This window comes from Giraffa tippelskirchi, chromosome 7 (genome assembly GCF_054371585.1).
Source record: "Giraffa tippelskirchi isolate mGirTip1 chromosome 7, T2T-mGirTip1v1.2.pri, whole genome shotgun sequence".
Taxonomy (NCBI): domain Eukaryota; kingdom Metazoa; phylum Chordata; class Mammalia; order Artiodactyla; family Giraffidae; genus Giraffa; species Giraffa tippelskirchi.
The window spans coordinates 133728456-133751600 of NC_137281.1; the positions used below are offsets into that span (position 1 = coordinate 133728456).

The window sequence follows — 23145 nt, forward strand, 5'->3', positions numbered from 1 at the left end:
GTGAATTTGGGGCTCTGCAGTATTTAGAGATCTTTTTAAAAAACTAGAAAATAATAGAGAATTAATTTGAGATTGCTAAAATGTGTGCCACTGTTGTCTGAAGTTGCAGTTACAGCTATCTTCATTAAGCTCTTGCTGCTGCTGCTGCTGCTAAGTCGCCTCAGTCGTGTCCGACTCTGTGCAACCCCATAGACGGCAGCCCACCAGGCTCCACCGTCCCTGGGATTCTCCAGGCAAGAATACTGGAGTGGGTTGCCATTTCCTTCTCCAGTGCATGAAAGGGAAAAGTGAAAGTGAAGTCGCTCAGTCGTGTCTGACTCTTAGCGACCCCATGGACTGTAGCCTGCCAGGCTCCTCCGTCCATGGGATTTTCCAGGCAAGAGCTCTTAAAGCTCTTAGTGTGGTTTTATTTTCTGGAGTAATGTTCTAATATAAAGATCAAGACTAAATGTTTAATTTATTTAAATTTAGGTAATTGAAATATCAATTTTTTTTGGATTATTTCAGTATTATTTTTGCCTATAGCTAAGTTACTTGCTTTTTAAAAAATTTTTATTTATTTATTTATTTTTAATAGAAGGATAATCGCTTTACAATATTGCATTGGTTTCTACCAAACATCAATGTGAATCAGCCATAGGTTTACCCATGTCCCCTCCCACTCCAACATCCCCCTCACCTCCCTCCCCATCCCACCCCTCTAGGTTGTTATCCAGCCCCCATTTGAGTTTCCGGAGTACAGCAAATTCCCACTGGCTGTCTATTTTGCATATGGTAATGGATGTTTCCATGTTACTCTTTCCATACCTCCTACCCTCTCCTCCTTTTCTTCTCATGAAAAGTTACTTGCTTTTCATGTTTACTAATATACAGTTTTATGGGGCTCTCCAAGTGGCACAGTGGTAAAGAATCCACCTGCCAATGCAATAGATGCAAAGAGAAGTGGGTTCTATCCCTGAGTTGAGAAGATCCCCTGGAGTAGCAAACGGCAACCTGCTTCAGTATTCCTGCCATACTTGTTTTCTCCTATTTAAAAGTGAAACAAATCCTAGCCACATTTTTTGAAGAGTATTATCTTGATAACTTGCTCCCTGACAAAGAAACTGATGCGAAATAGGTAATTTTTAAAGCAAGTTATGTGATGTATTTCCATGTATAACACTGAAAGCCTCCTTGTTTAAGCCCTTGGAAGGAAAGTTTTTTTAAACAACACTTTCAACTGTAATATGAAAGAGGGATGCTGAAAATGAACAATGATGTTCCTTTAATCTCATGCTTCATAGTGACAAATCAGAGACCTTCTGAAGACTTGGTTCACATACACATAGTATGTACCAAATTCCCTTCCTAGTATCAAGTTAGAAGCTAATATTTAGAGCTTTTTCTGGTTGACTATATAAAACCAAGCCTTTGGAATGTTAAATATAAAAAATTGTGTCCCTATAAATAACATTATTACTTAATTATGTTTAGGAACTTTGAAACAAACTTGTAAAGATTTAGTGGTTGAAATAATTTTTAATTTTTGTGATGACATTCACTTTAGAACATATGCATTTGGAAAAAAAGAATTTGAGCATTTCAAGTAGAGGAAAAAATTCCAGATCTCAGTTTTTTAACTCTTTTTTTTTAAATTTTATGTTTAAAATATGTCTACAATCTGCCCCTCTAGGATTATTATTGAAATCTTTCATTGTTAAAGCATCAAGGTTCCTACTTGTAATTAAATTATATATTCCAAATTCCAAACTAAATTATCCTTCCCCACTGTTAAGCAGCGTGTAAATACATTTTAAAAAATAGCTGTGTCTGGGACTTCCCCTGTGGTCCAGTGGTTAAGACTCCATGCTCCCACTGCAGGGGGCACAGCTTTGATACCTCGTCAGGGAGCTAAGATCCTTCATGTCACATGATCCAGCTAAGAAAAATTAAGATATTAAATAAAAATTTTTAAAAATTAAAAATAAGTATGTCACACAAAAAGTTCTAAATTCTTTGATCAAACCTGATAATAGATTACAATTTTAAAATGTTAAAAATTTTAGTTCTTAAGTAAAACTTATTTTTTTAAGCATTTCACTGTTTTCTTTCTAACTTTGTAGTTATAACATGTAAAGACCACCTATGGTTTTCAAAATGCTTATGTTTTCATACTTGATGAACTTTGTTCACCTTATAGCATGTTTAAAAAACTGATAATTAGAAGATTGTGTCACTTAAGAGCTAAACAGTGCTAAAAGATGAAAGTATACAGGAGTTTTTTGTTAATATAGTCATAGCTTAAAGAAACCCGAGGATATGTTAAAAACTTGCTTTAAGAAATGATGATCCATATCTTTGATTCAATAGGAAATGTGTATTGCTATTATCAAATCTCAGTATCTGCTAACCTGCCTTTTTTATGGCATAAGCACTGTAAAGTTAAGGACTTCTGAAACTTTGTTGTTCAGCCACTAAGTCATCTCTGACTCCCTCAACCCTATGAACTAACTGTAGCATGCCAGGCTTCCCTGTCCTTCACTATCTCACAGAGTTTGCTCACATTCATGTGCATCGAGTTAGTGATGCTATCTAATCATCTCATCCTCTGCCACCCGCTTCCTCTTGCCCTCAATCTTTCTCAGCATCAGGGTCTTTCCAATAAGTCAGCTCTTTGCATCAGGTGGCCAAAGTATTGGAGCTTCAGCTTCAGTCCTTCCAATGAATATTCAGGGTTGATTTCCTTTGGGATTTATTGGTTTGACCTCCTTGCTGTCCAAGGGACTCTCTAGAGTCTTCTTCAGCACCGCAATTCGAAAGCATCAATGTTTGGCACTCAGCCTTCTTGATGGTTCAACTCTCACGTCCATACACGACTACTGGAAAGACCATAGCTTTGATTTAGGATTATATAAATGTTTTTAATTCCCTTATTTTTACCTATGCTATCACTAATTTTGACATGAAATTTCCATTTAAGGACAAATTTGGTTCTTTTATGAGCCATTTAATTTTCATCTTTCCTGTGATCACACTTCTAGAACATGTGGAATGAAAATGTAATTTCATACTCTCTATAATGAGAAAGAAAATATATTCCCTTATTGCAGGATGAAGGTATTGTTTCCATCTGAATACCTTATATCCTAGGTAGCCCGGAAAAATGAATGTCTCTGAAAGTAAGATATAGCTTTTATACTTTATTAAGCTTTATTTATATAGACAGTTTTTAGAAACTGTTGTCAATGAAAATTTATATTTGGACAATGTAGTCTGTGAGTACTGTTTAGTGAGAAGTGGGTTGTTCTAGAGTAATTATTATATTTGAATTAATACAACCTGGGTAGTTAGACAATTGGAATTGCTAAGTTAGACTTAGGAATTGCTAAGCTCTATAAGAGGACATTATCTTTATGGATCATAAGTGTTCAACTTTCCCCCAAGTCAATACTCCTGCTTTAAATTTAATGTGATTGTTGAATAGCTGGGCTTCCCTGGTGGCTCAGACAGTAAAGAATCCACCTGCAATGCGGGAGACCTGGGTTCGATCCCTGGGTTGGGGAGATCCCCCGAAGGAGGGCATGGAAACCTACTCTAGTATTCTTGCCTGGAGAATCCCCATGGCGGGCTACAGTCCATGGGGTCGCAAAGAGTCGGACGTGACTGACTAAGCACAGCACACAGCACATCGAATAGCTGTAAGGTAAGGTAGTAGTGGAATAGCTTTCTTCCATGTAAGACTTGGCACACAGTATTGTGTAAAAATAACAATTATAATTTCTCTCAACAGCTGTGACATCTTATGAAGATCTTGGACTCTTTGCATTTGGATTACCTGGAAAGGTAATTTTTTTTCCTCCTTGCTGTATTTAAAATCCTGATAGGCAGTTTTTCCCTTCCGTTTCCAGTTAGAAGAGACAAGTATATATAGAAGGAAGAAATTAAGGGAATAAAAGGAAACTAAAGTGAAGAAAGGGAACGATGGGAGCAGGAAGAGAAAGAAGAAATCTCTATGCCCTTCCTAAAAATGCATTGATAAATATAATTCAACACTTAAATTTTTTAGTGTTTTTTACTCTAATGAAGGAGAGCAGTGACTTATAATTTTAAATAAGTAACAATGGCCTGTTTTAACATTTTGTAATTAATTTTGATTAGATTATGTTTGAATTCTCATGAAGACTAAACAAGACAGATGCATAGAGTTAACCTTATAGCATGTTTATAAAATTGATAATTAGAAAGTCATGTCATTTAAGAGCTGAATAGTGCTAAAAGATGATCCTTTATTTATAAGTGAGGAAATTAAGGCCCAGAGAAAGGAAGGGGCCTGTTTGTCTACAATTACTCAAGCCAGTATGGAACCATAGGACTCCAGACTCAAAATCTATTACTTTCCCTCCCCAGAATAAGAGAAATAGCAACAGTATTTATGGGGCATTCATTTGTGGTGGGCATGCTAAACTAGTTTAGTTAAACTTCCACAGATAATCTGGAGTTAAATATTATTGTTAGTGTTTTAATAATTATTTTTTATTTCTGAAAAGCTATCATACTTTTAAAACTCATTTGTATGTTGATTCCGAACAGAGCTGTTTCTTTTCATTTTGTAAATCTGTTGTTTGTGTTTTTTCTTTATTTTTAATCTAAAAGGATGATATTTTGTTGATGGCTGAACTAACTTCTAAGAATTAAGTCTGAGAGGAAAAATATATAGCTATGTAATGAGGGGCGGGAGATGTGTATTTGCATTCAAGTTAACGTTGCATTTAAAGTACAAAAGAGAATATTTAAATCATGTTACATAGTCTCATGGAAAAGGTCAGTTTTCATTCCAATCCCAAAGAAAGGCAATGCCAAAGAATGCTCAAACTACCGCACAATTGCACTCATCTCTCACGCTAGTAAAGTAATGCTCAAAATTCTCCAAGCCAGGCTTCAGCAATACGGTTCCAGATGTGCAAGCTGGTTTTAGAAAAGGCAGAGGAACCAGAGATCAAATTGCCAACATCCACTGGATCATCGAAAAAGCAAGAGAGTTCCAGAAAAACATCTATTTCTGCTTTATTGACTATGCCAAAGCCTTTGATCGTGTGGATCACAATAAACTGTGGAAAACTCTGAAAGAGATGGGAATACCAGACCATCTGACCTGTCTCTTGAGAAACCTGTATGCAGGTCAGGAAGCAACAGTTAGAACTGGACATGGAACAACAGACTGGTTCCAAATAGGAAAAGGAGTACATCCAGGCTGTATACTGTCACCCTGTTTATTTAACTTATATGCAGAGTACATCATGAGAAATGCTGGGCTGGAAGAAACACAAGCTGGAATCAAGGTTGCCAGGAGAAATATCAATAACCTCAGATATGCAGATGACACCACCCTTATGGCAGAAAGTGAAGAACTAAAGAGCCTCTTGATGAATGTGAAAGAGGAGAGTGAAAAAATTGGCTTAAAGCTCAACATTCAGAAAACTAAGATCATGGCATCTGGTCCCATCACTTCATGGGAAATAGATGGGGAAACAGTGGAAACAGTGTCAGACTTTAGTTTTTTGGGCTCCAAAATCACTGCTGATGGTGATTGCAGCCATGAAATTAAAAGACGCTTACTCCTTGGAAGGAAGGTTATGACCAACCTAGATAGCATATTTAAAAGCAGAGACATTACTTTGTCAACAAAGGTCCGTCTAGTCAAGGCTATGGTTTCTCCAGTGGTCATGTATGGATGTGAGAGTTGGACTATAAAGAAAGCTGAGCCCTGAAGAATTGATGTTTTTGAACTGTGGTGTTGGAGAAGACTCTTGAGAGTCCCTTGGACTGCAAGGAGATCCAGCCAGTCCATCCTAAAGGAGATCAGTCCTGGGTGTTCATTGGAAGGACTCATGTTGAAGCTGAAACTCCAATACTTTGGCTACCTCATGTGAAGAGTTGACTCATTGGAAAAGACCCTAATGCTGGGAATGATCGGGGGCAGGAGGAGAAGGGGACAACAGAGGATGAGATGGTTGGATGGCATCACCAACTTGATGGACATGGGTTTATGTAGACTCTGGGAGTTGGTGATGGACAGGGAGGCCTGACGTGCTGTGATTCATGGGGTCGCAAAGAGTCGGACATGACTGAGCGACTGAACTGAACTGAACTGAACTGAATCTCATGGTTTGGATCCTTAGAGCCTGAAATTTGAACTAAATGGAGACTATGTTACTTTTGAGGGTAAAGGTTTTTGTTAATCATCCTTGGTAACAATTTTTCTTGAAGATCAGGATGTTTGTTATAATTATGATCAATTTCCTGCATCCAGTTTAATCGAGAGAAGAAGAAAATGTTATTTATATAAGAAATCTCTCTAATTAATTTAATACAATCTATGAATATGACAGAGTATCATCACTGTTATTTCACATTAGTATTTCCTTCATTCCTTGGATAGCAGCAGAGTCTACAAGAAGAACATGGATTATTGAGAGTCCCCTTTTCCTATACTCTAGAGTAGCTGCATAATCATTTTAGTATATGCACACAGTTCTTAGTAGGCAGATACACAGAGAATACTGTAAATGAAGAGTTATTTGTTTGTTTAATATTTTCTCTCAACTTCCAGAGTTGGGTTGAAATTTTCCTATTTCCTTCTTTCCAGATGTTATATGAATATAGATAAGACATATGATAGGGTAACATTATTCTGAAATTAAATATACTTGAAATGATTTGAACTTTTTAAGAAAAATGTTTTAATTGTCTATAAATGGATTTATGTACTTGCCAAACATTTATTGAGCAAATATCATGTAGCCATGCACTGTACTAGACACTGGAGAGATGGATAGATGGATAGATACATTGACTTTCTAGATCAAAAATGCTTAAATTGAGCCAGAAAATGGGAAAATACTCATCACTGCATTGATATTGCTTTTTGCAGTATATTCATAGAAAAATCCAAATTTCATGTGTGATTGACAACAGATATCAATTGCATATGAGAGAGGGTGTACAGAAATTTCAGAAGTCTTTTCACAAATAACTGTGACATTGTGGAACTAATTTTTAAATGGGTTGACATGTAAAGGTTTTTCTGGAAAATGTTAGAATGACAATTATCATATCTTCAAAGACATCTTGCCAGGTGTTTCTATCATTAGCCCTGTTTTAAGACCTCCATGTCTTGATAACTTAGTTTGTTCCCAGGATAGGCAAATGGAATTCCTAGCAGAAGAAGGGTGATCTCTTCCCAGTCCATGCACGATTGAATGATCTTAGATAGCTAGTCAGCTCCAGACATACATTGAAGGTACAGATTCACCAAGATTTAAGTGATTGAAAGGCCCAAGTGGAAGCAGAATGTTTAATCATTTCTTCTGAGTGCATCTGATGACCAAGAATGGATAAAGTGCCATCTTGTATTTCCCAGGAATCTCATCAAAGACCACAAGTTAGCAAGCCTGCAGGCTAAACTCAGTCCTCAGGCATATTTTGTTTGGCTCAAATCTTTTTTTATTTTTAGCTGATTGCCGACTAAGAGTTATGACATTTTGAAAGAATCCGGTTTCTGACTTTCCTTGAAAAATCAGAAAATCTAGCTACATTGGATTCACATTCTCACATGTCAGCAGCTGGCCAGAGCTGTAATTGGGGCAAACAGCTGCCCCAATTTGAAAGAGGAGAAATTCTCCAATATATTACAGTCTTCACTACCTCCTATTGTCTTATACTCAGCCCACTGCATGTTACTGAGTTTGAAATGCTTCAGTTTTCAGATATGTGGGCTCTAGAGTTTTCTGCTCTAGAATTTATTTATCCCTGCAACAAGGCTCCCATGTTCAAAGCTTGGTGTTTGCCAAGCTGATACACTCTGAAGGTTATGTTTCCTTTTATACAATACAGCATTGGCACAACACACCTCAAGCTGTCTCAGTTTGCCTAGTAAAGCAATGTGATATAACCAGTAAACAAACAAACAAAAAAGACCAAATTAAAAAAAAAAAAATGAGACCAAATAGATTCAATTTCAATTCTTTGGTACTTTGATAACTGTTGATTCCCTACCTTTTAACACTTTTAACTGTTTTAAAAATGGCTGCCAAGGAAACTTACAAAAGTGTGCTTTATAGTAGCCATGGAACTATTAAAGAAAGGCTTTTTATGTGATGATTATTAGTTTTATATATTACAAATGGCTGGCAGAATGTGTTCTTTTCCATCTCTCTTCACTCAATTTCTGCATCTGTTTTTAAGTAATAGTTATTGGATTTTAATAAAATACCAATCCTTTTATATTATTTCCCCTTTCATCTTCTGAATACATTTGTTCTTTTATAGGTGATGGTGGCGAGCACTATAATAATTCAGAACATTGGAGGTAAGCAATTGAAAGTGCGCAGCTTATGCCTAGATGTGGTGGAAATGATTTCCTCCTTTGGTTTCTTGCTTGCTACAGGTCCACCTGGGAACCTAAACCTCTGTAGACATAGGTATCTCAGAAGCCCTGTGTGTTGACCTATTAGTCTTTTTTCTTTTAAAAGATCCTTTTTGGCAGCCCTTGTAGGACAATGGCTTCTAAATTCAGTTGCAGCTAAACCCTTGCTTTCAATCTTGTTATGAGGTCTGTAACACACCTCTGAAGCACTAGCTTTCTATAGTTGTAGTAGTGGTGAAGTACAGCTTGGAAAAACTCTTCAGGTGGTTCTGGAGTAGTTCCCCTCTATTTTTGTCCTGATCACCCGCTGTGATGTATACTGCTTTAGAGGGAGGGATGTTCCATGGCTGTGGACAGTCATGTGTAGAAAGGCAATCTCCTTTTGTAAGCAAGAAATCGAAAATGACCATGTGGTATACAAAATAAACAAGCTTGAGACAAATAAAAAATAGTCTCACATTTTTCGGAGTGCCCTATTTTCCCATTAAAAAAACGATCTGGTATCAAGAACTACAGAAATGAAAAGTACTGCTAATTATTGATCATTATTGACTAAATGTATTAAACATTTAAATCCAAAATCCTATGGGAATCATGTTTGTATATGCTGTAAAGAAGTTACGTCATGCTGAACAATGTCTTAATTTTCTTTTACCATTTACTGGAGTGCTAAGTAAATATTTTTAGTGTAAAGTTAAATACACAGAGTTAATATGCACTTTGGATCTTTCACAAGATTGTATGTTCAGAGGAAATTTTAATCTTATTTGTTATGTGTGACAGTTCAAAATAATTTGAAGATGATAGCTTTAACAAAATTTAACTGATACTCAAGAGATCTGAGCTATTAATATTTCAGTTTATGTTAAGTTCAGCAAAATTCCATATTTAATTAAGTTCAACGAAATTCCATCTTTAATGAGTTTCTTGGTCAAGGGAAAAATTAGCATTCCAACAATAAATTGTATTTGCCATTGTTTTGAAAATCCTGAACATTCATGTTTTAATTCTTTGAATTTTCAGGGTAATATACATATATATATACACACACATATATAATTGAAGGAGAATAATGCTTTCTTGGATGTCATACCAAATAATTTCCTTTTAACACATCTGCTTCACTCTTCACATTAGAAATCAGTAACCTGTCTTTTCCCTAATGAATCTATAAAATGCCATGACTTTAAGATCTACTTTGGAATATTTTGTTTTAGCTAGTATGCTTAAATGTGTACTGATAATGTCGCTAATGTGAAAATAATCCCTCATTTTCCTCTCTCTATGATTGTTGTTGTTTAGTCACTAAATGTGTCCAACTCTTTTGTGACCCCACGGACTGTGGCCCACCAGGCTCCTCTGTCCATGGGATTTCCCAGAAAAGAGTACTGAGTGAGTTGCCATTTCCTTCTCTAGGGGATCTTCCTGACCCAGAGATCGAACCCATGTCTCTTGCATTGGCAGGTGAATTCTTTACCACTGGACCATCAGTGAAGCCCTTCGCTATGATTACTAAGACCCATCAATCATAGTTTTTATTTTATGTAGAATTTTCAACTCAGGAATTTCAATCTAAATTTGTGACTATGGCAAATGCCCGCTGCTGTATTCTCAGTTTCCTTCACCCTGATCTCTTCCTTGTCCTCTAAGCTGGTATGCAACTGTTATTGTTCCTGACTCTTTTAGCACTTGCTGTTATTAGGTCGAAGTTACCTCTGTATATGCTTTCTTCCCCCACTATTATTATCAGCTCCTCCAAGTCAAGTATTAGTCTCATTTTTTTTGTTTGTTTGTACTCCTGGAAACTAGCACAATATTTGGGACTTGATAAACCTTTTTTTCAACTAAATATTAGCTGAATATAATTTGTATGTGCTATTTGCAAGTACTTGGTAATATTCTAGCTGTATTTATCAAGAAGAAGACCAAAGGGGATTTCTAGACTGATCACTAGCTTTAAATACTTGAAAAGCTGAACATGGAAAGATACTAGAGTAATTTAGTATTGTTCTGAAGGGCAGAACTGGTTCTATTGGGTAGAAATCTACAGTGAAGCTGGTTTGGTTTCATTTGAAATACTAAGGTTTGTGATAATGGAGATGTCCTACACTCCTTTGAAAAAGCTCTGGTATTCCTGAAAACATTCAAACAGAGCTGGTTGGTCAGTTGTCAGAATGTTCTAGAAAGAATTTCTGCATTTCAGTTCAGTTCAGTCACTCAATCATGTCCGATTCTTTGTGACCCCATGGACTGCAGCATGCCAGGCTTGTCTGTCCCATCACCAACTCCTGGAGCCTACTCAAACTCATATCGTTCACATCGGTGATGCCATCCAACCATCTCATCCTCTGTTGTCCCCTTCTCCTCCCACCTTCAATCTTTCCCAGCATCAGGGTCTTTTCCAATGAATCAGTTCTTCCCATAAGGTGGCCAAAGTATTGAAGTTTCAGCTTCAGCATCTGTCCTTCCAATGAACACCCAGAATTGATCTCCTTTAGGATGGACTGGTTGGATCGCCTTGCAGTCCAAGGGACTCTGAAGAGTCTTCTCCAACACCACAGTTCAAAAACATCAATTCTTCAGCTCTCAGCTTTCTTTATAGTCCAACTCTCATATCCATACATGACTAATGGAAAAACCATAGCTTTGACTAGATGGACCTTTGTTGGTAAAGTAATGTCTGCTTTTTAATATGCTGTCTAGCTTGGTCATAGCTTTTCTTCCAAGGAGCAAGCAGCTTTTAATTTCATGACTGCAGTCACCATCTGCAGTGATTTTGGAGCCCCCCAAAAATAAAGTCTCTCACTGTTTCCACTGTTTCCCTATCTATTTCCCATGAAGTGATGGGACCAGATACCATGATCTTCGTTTTCTGAATGTTGAGTTTTAAGCCAACTTAAAACTCTCCTCTTTCACTTTCATCAAGAGGCTCTTTAGTTCTTCTTCGCTTTCTGCCATAAGGGTGGTGTCATCTGTGTATGTGAGGTTATTGATATTTCTCCTGGCAATCTTGATTTCAGCTTGTGCTTCATCCAGCCCATCATTTTGCATAATGTACTCTGCCTAGAAGTTAAATAAGCAGGTTGACAATATACCGCCTTAAGGTTCTTCCCTGATTTGGAACCAGTCTGTTGTTCCATGTCCAGTTCTAACTGTTGCTTCTTGACCTGCATACAGATTTCTCAGGAGGCAAGTCAGGTGGTCTGGTATTCCCATCTCTTGAAGAATTTTCCACATCTTGTTGTGACCCGCACAGTCAAAGGCTTTGGTGTAGTCAATAAAGCAGAAGTATATATTTTTCTGTAACTCTCTTGCTTTTTCGATGATTCAACGGATGTTGGCAATTTGATCTCTGGTTCCTCAGCCTTTTCTAAATCCAGCTTGAACATCTGGAAGTTCATGGTTCATGTACTGTTGAAGCCTGGCTTGGAGGATTTTGAGCATTACTTTGCTAGCCTGTGAGATGAGTGCAATTGTCCGGTAGTTTGAACATTCTTTGGCATTGCCTTTCTTTGGGATTGGATTGGGATTGAATTCCGGCATTTGGTGGCAGATAAATCATCAGTTCTTTCAGCTCTAAGTTTGTTGATTTGCTTGCTTTGTTTTAGAAACTTTTTTTTAAAAAGTCACTTAAAAGCAGTCACAGAAATTTTTAATGTCCCTCCAATTCAGAAAAGCTGGTAATGCTTATTTAGTTTTTAGAATAATATCCTTGTGATTTTCTTCACATTGTCTAAAATTTTATTTATTGAGAGCCCACTAAGTAATAACTGAAACATATTTTCAAAGCTATTTTTCTTTTGTCTTAGCATGCATAAACCATTCCTTTATTAGAATAGAAATGGAAGCTTGCTGTTGTGAGCAGAACACTGGGTTGGAAGTCAGGTGCCTATTTATTACACGAAAGTTTCGTGGAAGGGTTATGCTTGGTTCAAAAGATGATTTGCTCTTTTCTTAGGTATCTTTAACAAGTCAGCCACTATTGCTCTAAAAACTTTCATGGATGCTGTTCTTTTTCAGAAAGGGGAGTCTCGGTTCTTAGAAGTACCCTTTAGGGCAGCTGCCGACCCTCTGAGGTTAAAGTCTAGGAACTCTAGCCTTAAGAAGTAGTTTCTTGATTAACCTAAGTTGGGTGTGTGGAAGCCCTTAACAGTTACTAAGCCATGTATGCTTGAGAAGAAATGGCGTACTTATTTGGGAGGCTCTTTAACATTGTACATATGACTTATTTGATGTTATTTCTTCCAAATGGATTTTGACTTTTTATTAATTGGAGATACATTGGATATTTATAAGATGATATGAAGTGTATAGAATCAGGTTAAATGTTTGCATCTCTTGCATGCCTACCTGCATATATAATGTAGTTCAGTTAGCATTTTTGGAAAGATGGGATATTCATTATTAGCATAAGTGGTCAGAGTTTTTCAGTGATTGTTTAGAAATGAGAAATAATATAATAGATCATCTTTAGGTCAGGCCTATACTCGACACTTTATGCTTACAGCAACATTTCAGGGTGGATGATATTATCCTCATTTTACAGAGGATGAGATCAGTGCTCAGAGGGGTTAAGTGACTTGCTTACCTTTACCCCTTAATAAAGCCAGGAATCAAATCTCACTTTATCTACTTCCAAAGGCTTTGTTTTTTTTACTCTGACTTAGTAAATGTTGAAAAGCTATGAAAAGACTAAATGTTGAGGATTTTAAAAACTCCTTGGGGACAGGAACTATGTGTTTTCATTTGTTTTCCTAACTTGACCTAGTTTCTGGTAGAGGAACTCAATAAATAATATTTGTTGAATGAATGAGACAATTTTAAAAATTCTATTTTAAAACCTAAGATTTTGCCTCAGAGACAATTTTATATACCATATAAATGATAGAAAGAAACTGAACGTCCATAGTGTTTAGAATTATATGAAAAATAAAAGGTTGAAAATATTGAGGAAAGTTAGATCTTATTTATGTAAAATAGAAAATAAAGTATTTTAAAATCTTCTACTTTTGCGTTAGGTAATCATATCTCAGATTAATACTTCCTGGCTCTTTTATTCTTTGTAACATTTAAACATTTCTCAGTGTTCTTGAGACTCTATGTCCCTGATGAATCTATGAGAAAAAGGAAACAGGGCCTTTAGAAGCAAGATGATCATGGATCAAGCAAAATTTTCCTTAATAATTGTTCCATGAATCTTTCAGTAAGACTCAGTTTATCCCCTACATCTTTGTATTCCATATCTATAAGTAACTTGCTCATTCATTTAGGTTTTTAAGTACCTAGCACTTGGTGTTTGGTAAGTCTTGTTTATTATAGGAAGAAAATAAGGAATAAGAGAAGGAGGAAGAGAAGGAAAGCCAGCGACCTGGCTTGGAACTCCTTTAAAAAGAAGATCAACTGGGAAGAGAAGACCACACAGAATGCATAAGTGAGCATATGGTTTCTTTAGGGAAGAATCTACTGTCAGAACTTCACAGAAAATCTGTTTTTCCCCAGTATCAATCACACACCAAGTATTAGTCACAGGGAACTAGTGTGGTCTAACAAATAGACTGGAAAAATCTACTGTCTTTGAAAAATCTCTCAACTTTATGATAGAAAAAAAATGTGACTCATTAAATTTAGTACTCTTATTCTTAGGATTATGGAAACTGTTACCTTTAGAAAATGGAGAGCCACATGGTAAAATACTTCTTAGAAGCAATTCCTGATTGACTCCCAACACTGATGAATTGGGGTCCCAAAACAGACCAGAGCCAGAGAGAGCCCCCAGCTGCCTAGTGCCTCAGGCACCAGAGGGACATTTGCCGAGAGTCGTTGCTTAGACACAAAGTCAGAAAAGAAGCATCTGGAAGTTTTAATATTTAATGCTGTTACAGGGCTGTTACTCTGGCTGAGGGCTTAAATTTAGTGGACTATAAGCAAAAGGATTAAGAACTGTAATAGCAAATAACTACCGGTTTCCATATAGTTCCTCTAATTTTGTTGGATTATGAGAGTCCTTTCCTAAAATCTAAGGTAAGTAGTTAGTTCCATATGTGTTTGTGTTTGTGTTAGGTTTGCGATAGACCGCTCAGTTAGCTAAAATATCCTAGAAATCAAGCAGGAAACTCAAATCATCTTTACTTAAGCTGAAAGAAAGTCCTATTAACTCTGATGAGTATGTGGTAAAAGTGAAGGTAATTGGAGTTTCTGATCTCTTCTCTTGCCCAACTCAAAACGCAAGAAGAGTGGCTCCTAGGAGTATGTTAAATTCTTATTTTGCTCTTCTAAAATATGAAGGACCACTGTTGATAGCATATTCTTTCCTTAGTTCTTTAAAAGAGAATAAAGATTGACATATTGCATACTGCATATTGTGAAAGGAGAACCCTAAATATTAGTAGATTTACTGAAACCTCCTGAAATTGCCGTAATGACCCAGATTTTCCAGACTGACAGAGAACCCACAGATCTACTCTGGCAGCCTTGATTAACACCTCAGTTTGGAAATCTAAACTTTAAGAGAAACTCAGAGCCCTTTTATGTGGTCAAGTGGCACAGTTTCTAAGTCTCATAAACAGAAAGGTATAAATAAGATCATTCTTAGTTGAGAATTATAAAAATGCCAAATTCTCAGTATTTTTCAAAATTGTGATGTAATATTAAGTTAGAAACTCTTTGGCTTTACTTTATTCCTGAAAAAGAAGTTGTTGCTGTTTTGTTTTGGTAAGATACTGAAGCCTTAGAAGTAGTAGTTTGTACTATCGCCTGGGAAACAGGGATTGGGCGTGCTGTTACAATGCCATCTGCTGGTCAGCTCATCTGTAGTCTTTTTTGAGGCCTGAATAGTATTGTCCAGAAATTCTGGAAAGCTCTGTCTTAGAGTAGGAGAAATAGAGGAAATTTGGAGGGGGAATCTTTCTCAAAAGTCCATCCTTTGACAAAATTTACTGGTTAATGTCACTTTAAAAATGTTTTTGAAAATAATGTATTTCTTAATAAAAAGTTTTACTAAAGTTTAATTATAGGGCTTTCAGGACAGTAAATATTCTGGGCAGTTTTTATTCAAGTTTAAGATCTTGATAGATGATAAAACAAAGATGTATATTTTCCTAGGGTTATGAAAGGGAAGGGTTCCTCCATATATTTTTGATTTCCATTTGTACACAAAGTAGGGAAATGACCTTGTTTTCAATTTTTTTTTTTAAATCCTTTTTAAAAAAGAGAGATTCTGTTGTGCCCTGTGTTGAGCAGAGATAGCGTTTCAGTGGCATTTGGACATTTAGTAGGAACGCCAGGTTAATAAGACACATTGAATAGAATAAACCAGTTGCTATCCATGACTGAAAACATGTTTGAAGTAAAATTGAATCTCTTTTAGAAGGAAAGGCAAACTTGTTATTTTCCTCTTGCAGTTCATCTGTGTAGAACTGGCTGACTAATCCTTGAAGAAGTTGCTGAACGTTTTCCAAGTGCTGAAAAACCTAATTCTGTCTTAAAAATAGAGCTGTGCAATCTAACCTTCATACGTGTATTTTAAATGTTTAACAAAAAGGATCATTATTTTTGTAAACTAATGGTTTCTTAGGTCCAAACTCCAATTGAAATCTCCAAACTCCAATTTGTCTTCTTTCTTTTGTTTTTTTTTTGAGGAGTGCTGGGAAAAGTAGCCTATGAGAGAACAGGGTTTGTGGGAAGAGGGATTGATTTTTGTTATTTTTTTGTTTTCAATTTCATGCTAGTGTTAATATCTCAGATATGTGAGAATAGGAGATTTTCTCTTCTGAACTACAGTAATAGCTGTAGATACAATAGAATCATCGTGGTAAATCCAGTAGAGTCCTATCATGAGATTCTTTAGCTTGTCTGAGGCATGTTGACTAATCACTTTACCAAACCAGCTATAAAAGCGAAATGAAAATACAGGTCAAAGCGAAACAAACATTTAAAGTGTTTTTAGCGCTTCTAACTTAGGTTCTGTGTTACAGAAATTCTTCGTTTTCTTTGAACGCAACTGTGAAACTCAGCATTCAGAAGCAATTTATTGTTTAAATGGTGATGAAAAAAGAATAATTCTGAGGAGCGGTCCTTCTGGTAGACCTTTCTTATTTTTCTTTGCTGTGGTGGATTTCTTCTTCACTTTGCTTCTCTGCACTTTCTCATATCGTAACAGTTAATAGAGTAGATTTCTCAAGCCAGATGGGCTGTTTCCACCATCACTACCTTGGGCAAGTTAACCCTCTGTGTCTCCATTTCCTCACCTGTGAAATAAAGAATATCTGCCTCACAGGTTTGTGGTAAAGGAATAAATTTAAAGGAGAAAGTAACCTGTAAATCACTTGGAATAGGCACCCTAAGCCCCGGCCCCAGTGTTGGCTCTTCTTGTAGTTCTCCTCTTACAGAGCACTTTCCCCTTTTGTGTTTTTGACATCTCTCCCCCCAGCCTCCATGCTCCCAACTCATGTGTTTCTCTTTATGATTGGATCAACCAATATTAATACCTTACCACTTGCTATTGCCTAATCAAATTTTACCCTATTTTAGTCTTTTCTTAATGTACAGTTGCTTCTCCTCATGGTTTGTATAAAATACTTTCAACTCCTGTGTTTTGATTAAGTTGACAGATTTTTTATTTCCTTCCTAGGGCAGTCTCTATTAAATGAGTTCTATTAGTTAGGTTTAAAACGAGGGAGAAAAGAATAGCTATTTAGTTAATGTGGTGAAACTAAATGATTTATAATGGCTGAATACCTGTCACTAAGGTATGTTTTCTAGCCCTAATTCTGGCTTTGGCGGTATGGAGGCCAGAACCGCTTAACTATAACCATGGCTCTTGTGGATGACCCTGCTCCAGCTAGTATTTAGAAGACAACATGGTGTGTGTCGTATTAGGAGTCCATGCTGTGTATCCATGTCAGCAAAAATCATGTACAAATTCTTGCTTATGACCTGTCTGTAAGATAAGTCCTTAAACACTTCCTTATGCTATTAATGGAACACATGAGATGAAAGGTGTGGCAGGCAACTTTTGGAGTTAGTGAACCTTCCTGCATTGCAGGCGGATTCTTTACCAACTGAGCTATCAGGGAAGCCATTGGAAAAAAATAATGGATACGTAAGCATTTCTATTGATTTTATATTTTTGAAGCGTTTCCACTTTATTTTATTGAGCTGATTATTCTTTTTATGTAAATCTAATTAAGATATATTCCTAACTTAATATATATTTATAATATGTTAAGGTGCCAGTCCTTGCATGCAAGTTTACTTGTGGTTAGGAAAAAATAATCTATACAGTGAAAAGAGTGGTATCTTTCTTTGTTTCATCAGTGGAGTTTTTCCCCCACATGAGCTCTGTGGTTCTGTAGCTCTTAAAACAAACACCAGCATTCTCTAAGAAAGGAGCAATATTTTTCATGTTTTGTTATATTTATATCTTGTATGCTGAGACTCTTTTTGAGAGAGAAACATATGTTTGATGAGTTCATATTTCTTGAAATATACATGATTCTCCAGACTGGAATCTAATGAAATAGGACTCCCATTTGAAAACCAAAGAGTTAAGGCTACAACAGAGGATAAACGTGATCAAATGATTAGCCAGGGGCTAATAGAAATTCTGGGAAGAATGACAGATTGTATATTAGGAAGAAATAGGATCTCATATTCATTGAAGCTTTTTACAGCTAAAGATCTAAAAGAAATAATAGAAAATTACTGAAAGAGATGAATGTCTGAAACCTTAGTAAAGCATGTGGTATTGGATTAATCCAAGCAAGAAAGACTGATGGACAGATAATAAATTACATTGTGTAGGAAGTCTACATTCCTTGTTTTAAAGGTACTTTTGTCTTTTTTTTTCCTTGCAAGATATATTTAAGTAGCCCTAGGCCAGTTTCAGAAAATTCAGTTCATGATTTTCATCATCACACCATATGTGTATGATTCTTTGGAATAGATAAAGTATTACAAACAAAGACCCCCAAATTCTTGAGTGGAGAAGGTTAATCTAAACCTTCCTTCTGTTCTGTACCAAACTGGTAGCATTTTTTCATATAAGAATGTGAATGACTTAGAATATCTCTCCACATACAATTAATTGTGATGTCCCATAACTAACAAAGCGTTTGAAGAAACGTACTGTACTTATGCCGACTAAAAGGCTTTATTTCAACAGCTGTACTTCTGCTGGGAAAAAAAGAAATAGTCATAAACTGGAAAGTGTGAATATGTGTATTTTCACTGAAGAGAAGTGACCATTAACTGTTCTGAATTTTACTTTGCCATAGGTACATGTTGTTTTATTTTTTTAAAAAAGTGAAAGAGCATGTGTTTGTATGTGTATTGCCTATCTTCATATAAACTTATACACAAGCTAGTATATAACCTTTTCCCCCCCAGGGTTGAGTAGTCATGCAGCACTGTAATAATTGTGAAGCTCAGCTACTTTTAAATTTGTTGGTTGAAAAATATACATTCTTTTTTTTAAACTCTTTGAGCTTTTCAATCAGTTTTTCCTCAGATTTTTGCCATTCAGACTTGGCATTCATTTATGTTCTTGGTTTTTGTAGGTCAAGGAGTAAGTGAAATGTTTCCTGAAATATAAATAAGTAATAAAATTAACATGCACACAGAGTGCTCTCTATTCTTCATGGACATATTCTTATTGGCTCTTTTTAAATATATACTTAATCTCTAGGGGAAACAGAGATTATTACTCTGTTAAACTGACTCCAAATCATCTGGATTTCTGTACGTTACTTAAGCATTTAAGTTTAAGCTCAAGTATTTACATATAAATGAGTTCTCTATTCTGTAACCATATGAAAACATTTCCCAGTGTGGGATGGAAGGTTTATAAGATGTGAGGGTTTTTTTTTTTTTATAGCTACACCAGAAATAGGATCATTATTAAAATGCTGTAAAAGCTGGTTATTTCTTGGATCCTGTCTCATAGAATGTGAGAAATAATGCTAACTTTGGGTTTTGTTTACATAATACAAAGGAGCCCTGTTAATAAAACAGAATAATAATTGTAAGTTTTATCCCTTTAATGTGCTTAATAATTTCAATTGAATCTTTTCTAATGTGTTTTGGCGAGCAATTTAAAATGTAACTCATATTGCATCCTGCTATTGTTTTATAATAGCATGAGTCCAAAGTGTGTGTGGAAGGACAGTAGCGGAGAAAGAGAAGTGAGACTACTGGGGGAAGGTCTCTCTCTAATAAGGAAGAACAAATAATCAGATTTATTAGCTATACTTATTTATCTCTTATTTTTCTAACAATTTTTGCTAAACTAATCTCTAATGCCTTATACTGGGAGATAGCTTTAAGAGTTTTTGTCTAGTTTCATGGGAAGATCCCCTGGACTAGGAAATAACAACCCACTCCAGTATTCTTGCCTGAAAAGTTTCCATGGACAGAGGAGCTCAGTGGGCTACAGTCCATGGGGTGGTAAAGAGTCAGATATGACTGAGCACCCATGTACGCATGCACACACACAAGCAAAATTTTGTTTCTAAGTGGATTATAATCAAGACCCTTTCTCTTACCTAAATCTTTTGCCTTGAACTTGAAATGTATACAAAAGATACCTAATGAGCTTACCAATTATTCTTCTCTACAAAGAATATTAATTATTTATCTTTATTTATCTCCATTCCTGGTATGTATCTTTCTTTGAGGACAGTGCAGTATGAATTAACCTTCCGTATGCTGTCATAGCCCAAATCAGTATCTGTGTTTCTAAATAAGATTGTTCTGTAAATGGTTAAAAGTTATAGGATTCTAATAGGAACTCTTTTTATTCTATCTGCAGCTATGTCATCTTATCTTTTAATCATTAAAACAGAACTTCCTGCTACTATTTCAGAATTTTTATCTGGAGACCACAGTGGGTAAGAAAAAGTATTTCACATTGTATTCATTTGTTTATTAATTCAATAAATATCTATTAAGCCCTTGTGGAAAATAAGATAAATGTAATTCCTGCCCTCAAGACACTTACAAAGTTATGCAGAGACAGTAGTCGTAGAGAAGGAAACCCTGCAGACCGCTGGTGGTAACCCATTATGTGCAGAACACTGGGCTGTGAACCCTCTCACAGGCCACTGTCAGTCCTTGCTTTCCGTGGGGGCATGAAAGAGCAGGACAAGTATGAGCCAGCTCTTAGAGAAGAGGAGAGGAGAAATTTCTGGATATGAAAGATTGGTTGGAGGAGCGGGGAGGCTGAAAGCACTGACGGTGAAGGTCTTAAAGGAGGGGAGCAGATAATTCTGCTGTCACTTTTCAGCAAACCACAGTGATAAAGAGAAATCAGAGTGATAAAGTTACAACATACTTGTGTAAAATCCTGTTATAAAGCATTATTGGGACAAAATTGTCTCATTTCCTGTTTTTAACAATATTATATATAATACTAAACCATGTTATACTGCCCTTCTCCTTCCTTTTTTTTTTTATAAAAACACTGGGTTCTAAAGACTATTAAGTCATCCTTTTTTATAAGGAAAAAACTCCAAATTAATTATACTTTTCCTCTTACTATATATAACATGAAATTTTGAGAAAAACAAACTTGAAAGGGCTCAATGAATCCTTTGAATTGTCATCAAATTAATTCGTATAATTTCTAAATCACAACACCAAAACCCTTCAGACTTTTCGATTTAAATATTTGGTTGTTTTGCTCCAATATTTTGTTCCAACTTGTTCTGGATTGCAGGGCAAGTTTTCAAGATTGAGTTTTAGCTTTTACAAGTTGGCTTCCATGAAAGAATTCTACTTAGACAACTCCAGATACATATTTATAAGAAAAATATGGTATAGTTTAGATCTGAATAGGAACTATCAAGATAATGTGACTGGAAAAAAGGTAGGGAGAAGTCCTTACTGATTTTTCATCATTGGAAGATGTGCTTTTGTGTAGTACTTTACAGTTTACAAAGTTTCCATATTCATTGTCACATCTGATACTTAGAGCTACCTTGTTTTATCTGTAGCTTTATCTAGTTTTAAGTTTTATGCTCTTATTTTGATAAACAATTGCTAAATGACACACCTATGTAAAATTTGCTTTTACATTTGCTGTAAAAAATAATGAGGACAACTTCTATTACTCAAAAAATTCTATGCCATAAATTTCCATTATAATTTAGGGCTAAGAAACTCAAGGCAATAAGAGGTAAAATGAAGAATGTTAGGCTAAGAGTAAGGAAACATGTGTTCTATTCATTTCATATTCAGTAATCTCAGGAAATTAATTTAACTTCTTTGGCCGTATAACTTAATTTTGAGCCTGAGGTTTCTTTATCTGGCGTAATGGTGGTACCGGTATTGCCTTCTTAACAAAGTTGTTGGGATGACCAAATAAGATATTATACACATACATGCTTTTGTAAGCTGATAGCATAATGTAAATGTGGGAAATCAAGCAACTCCATAATGTTGTATGTCAGTTACAACTCAATTTTTAAAAAGAAATTGCGATAATAATAACTGTATAAAGGTGGTTTTTCCCTATTTGCTCTAACTGCCAGAAAGGTCAAAGTCAAATTTGAATGTATTGCATTAACTGTGTTAATCTTAATAGTTGTCACATGTGTTCTCCTTTTTCTTGATCCCGAATTTGGTGACTTCTATTTACTTTTTTTTGTCATATGTCTTTGCGGAAAGAAGAGGGACAAAAATACATATAAAGTTTTAGAAATAATTAAGGTAGTATGTGACAGAATTGCTATTAAAACTTAGGTCTTCTTTCTTTAAAAGTGATAATTTTACCATAGCGTCATTTTAAGAGTCTCATGCTCTACCGACTGAGCTAGCCAGGTTGATCCATAGCGTCATTTTAAATCAGTTGTCATTTACTTATTTTCTCTAATTTGTTTAAAGAAATAAATAAAAAGTAATTCCTATCTTATTCATATTAGTAGAAAATTGATCAGTTATTTTTATGTCAGAAATGAATTTTTAAAACTGTATATACTTCAAAATACTGTGAGCAGTTTGCAACATCTGTTATGATGTTTTAAAATTGCTTATCTTGTTTTAAATGTAATATATATTCACTTATTTTGGATTTCAAAGTTTTGAAAAGCATTAGTAAGTGACTAATTATATTAATTGGTTAGAATGCAGATAAATCATATCTTTACAGTTTAATACTATGAAAAAAGTTTAATACTATGAAATAATTAAGAAATAAATGTTATGGTAATTGATTTGACTACCTAGCACAGTTTATTTCTGGGTAGAGTTACAGAGCAATATTTCTTCTGTGAGATCAATATAATATTGGTATACTTTTAGGTTTTGAGTTACAATAAATTGCAGTTAAGAATTTTCAGTTGTGCTTATGTTCTGTGTTATATGTGAGATTTGATGTACCTTTGTGAAAAATAAACCTTTATAAAGAAAGATGTTATCAAAAAGAAACTACTTTTATAATATTCTAATTTCAAAAATTGTTATTGGAAGTCAGAAGCTATAATACTTATACCAAATTTTTCTGAGGCATCCATATTTTTCATAGAGTAACATTTTAAAAAAATCTATGGCTGTTACAACTTGGAAGCTCTGTGTTAACATTTAATGATCTTGTCAGCAGAATATGATTGACACAATTAAGTTGTCTTGCATTTGAGTTACATAATTGATATGGGATGTGAGTAAGATCCTAATTCAGAACATATGATACTCTTGTTCCATTCCGTTCGAGAATGAAATTAAAGCAACTTATAAATAAATCTGGTTTT

General features: G+C 35.4%; 1 protein-coding gene across 2 annotated transcripts in view; it reads left to right on the top strand.

The window, feature by feature from the left end:
• Window positions 1–23145, top strand: part of SLC38A6 (solute carrier family 38 member 6) — an 80097-nt gene that overhangs the window by 18448 nt on the left and 38504 nt on the right. For both annotated transcript variants that reach the window (XR_014059379.1, XM_081509789.1), the window contains exons 4-6: window positions 3770–3822; window positions 8308–8347; window positions 20211–20289. Coding sequence is in view for 1 of the 2 variants with exons in the window: in XM_081509789.1 (XP_081365915.1) it covers window positions 3770–3822; window positions 8308–8347; window positions 20211–20289 (172 nt within the window). In the remaining variant the exon portion in view is untranslated. The remainder of the gene's footprint in view (window positions 1–3769; window positions 3823–8307; window positions 8348–20210; window positions 20290–23145) is intronic.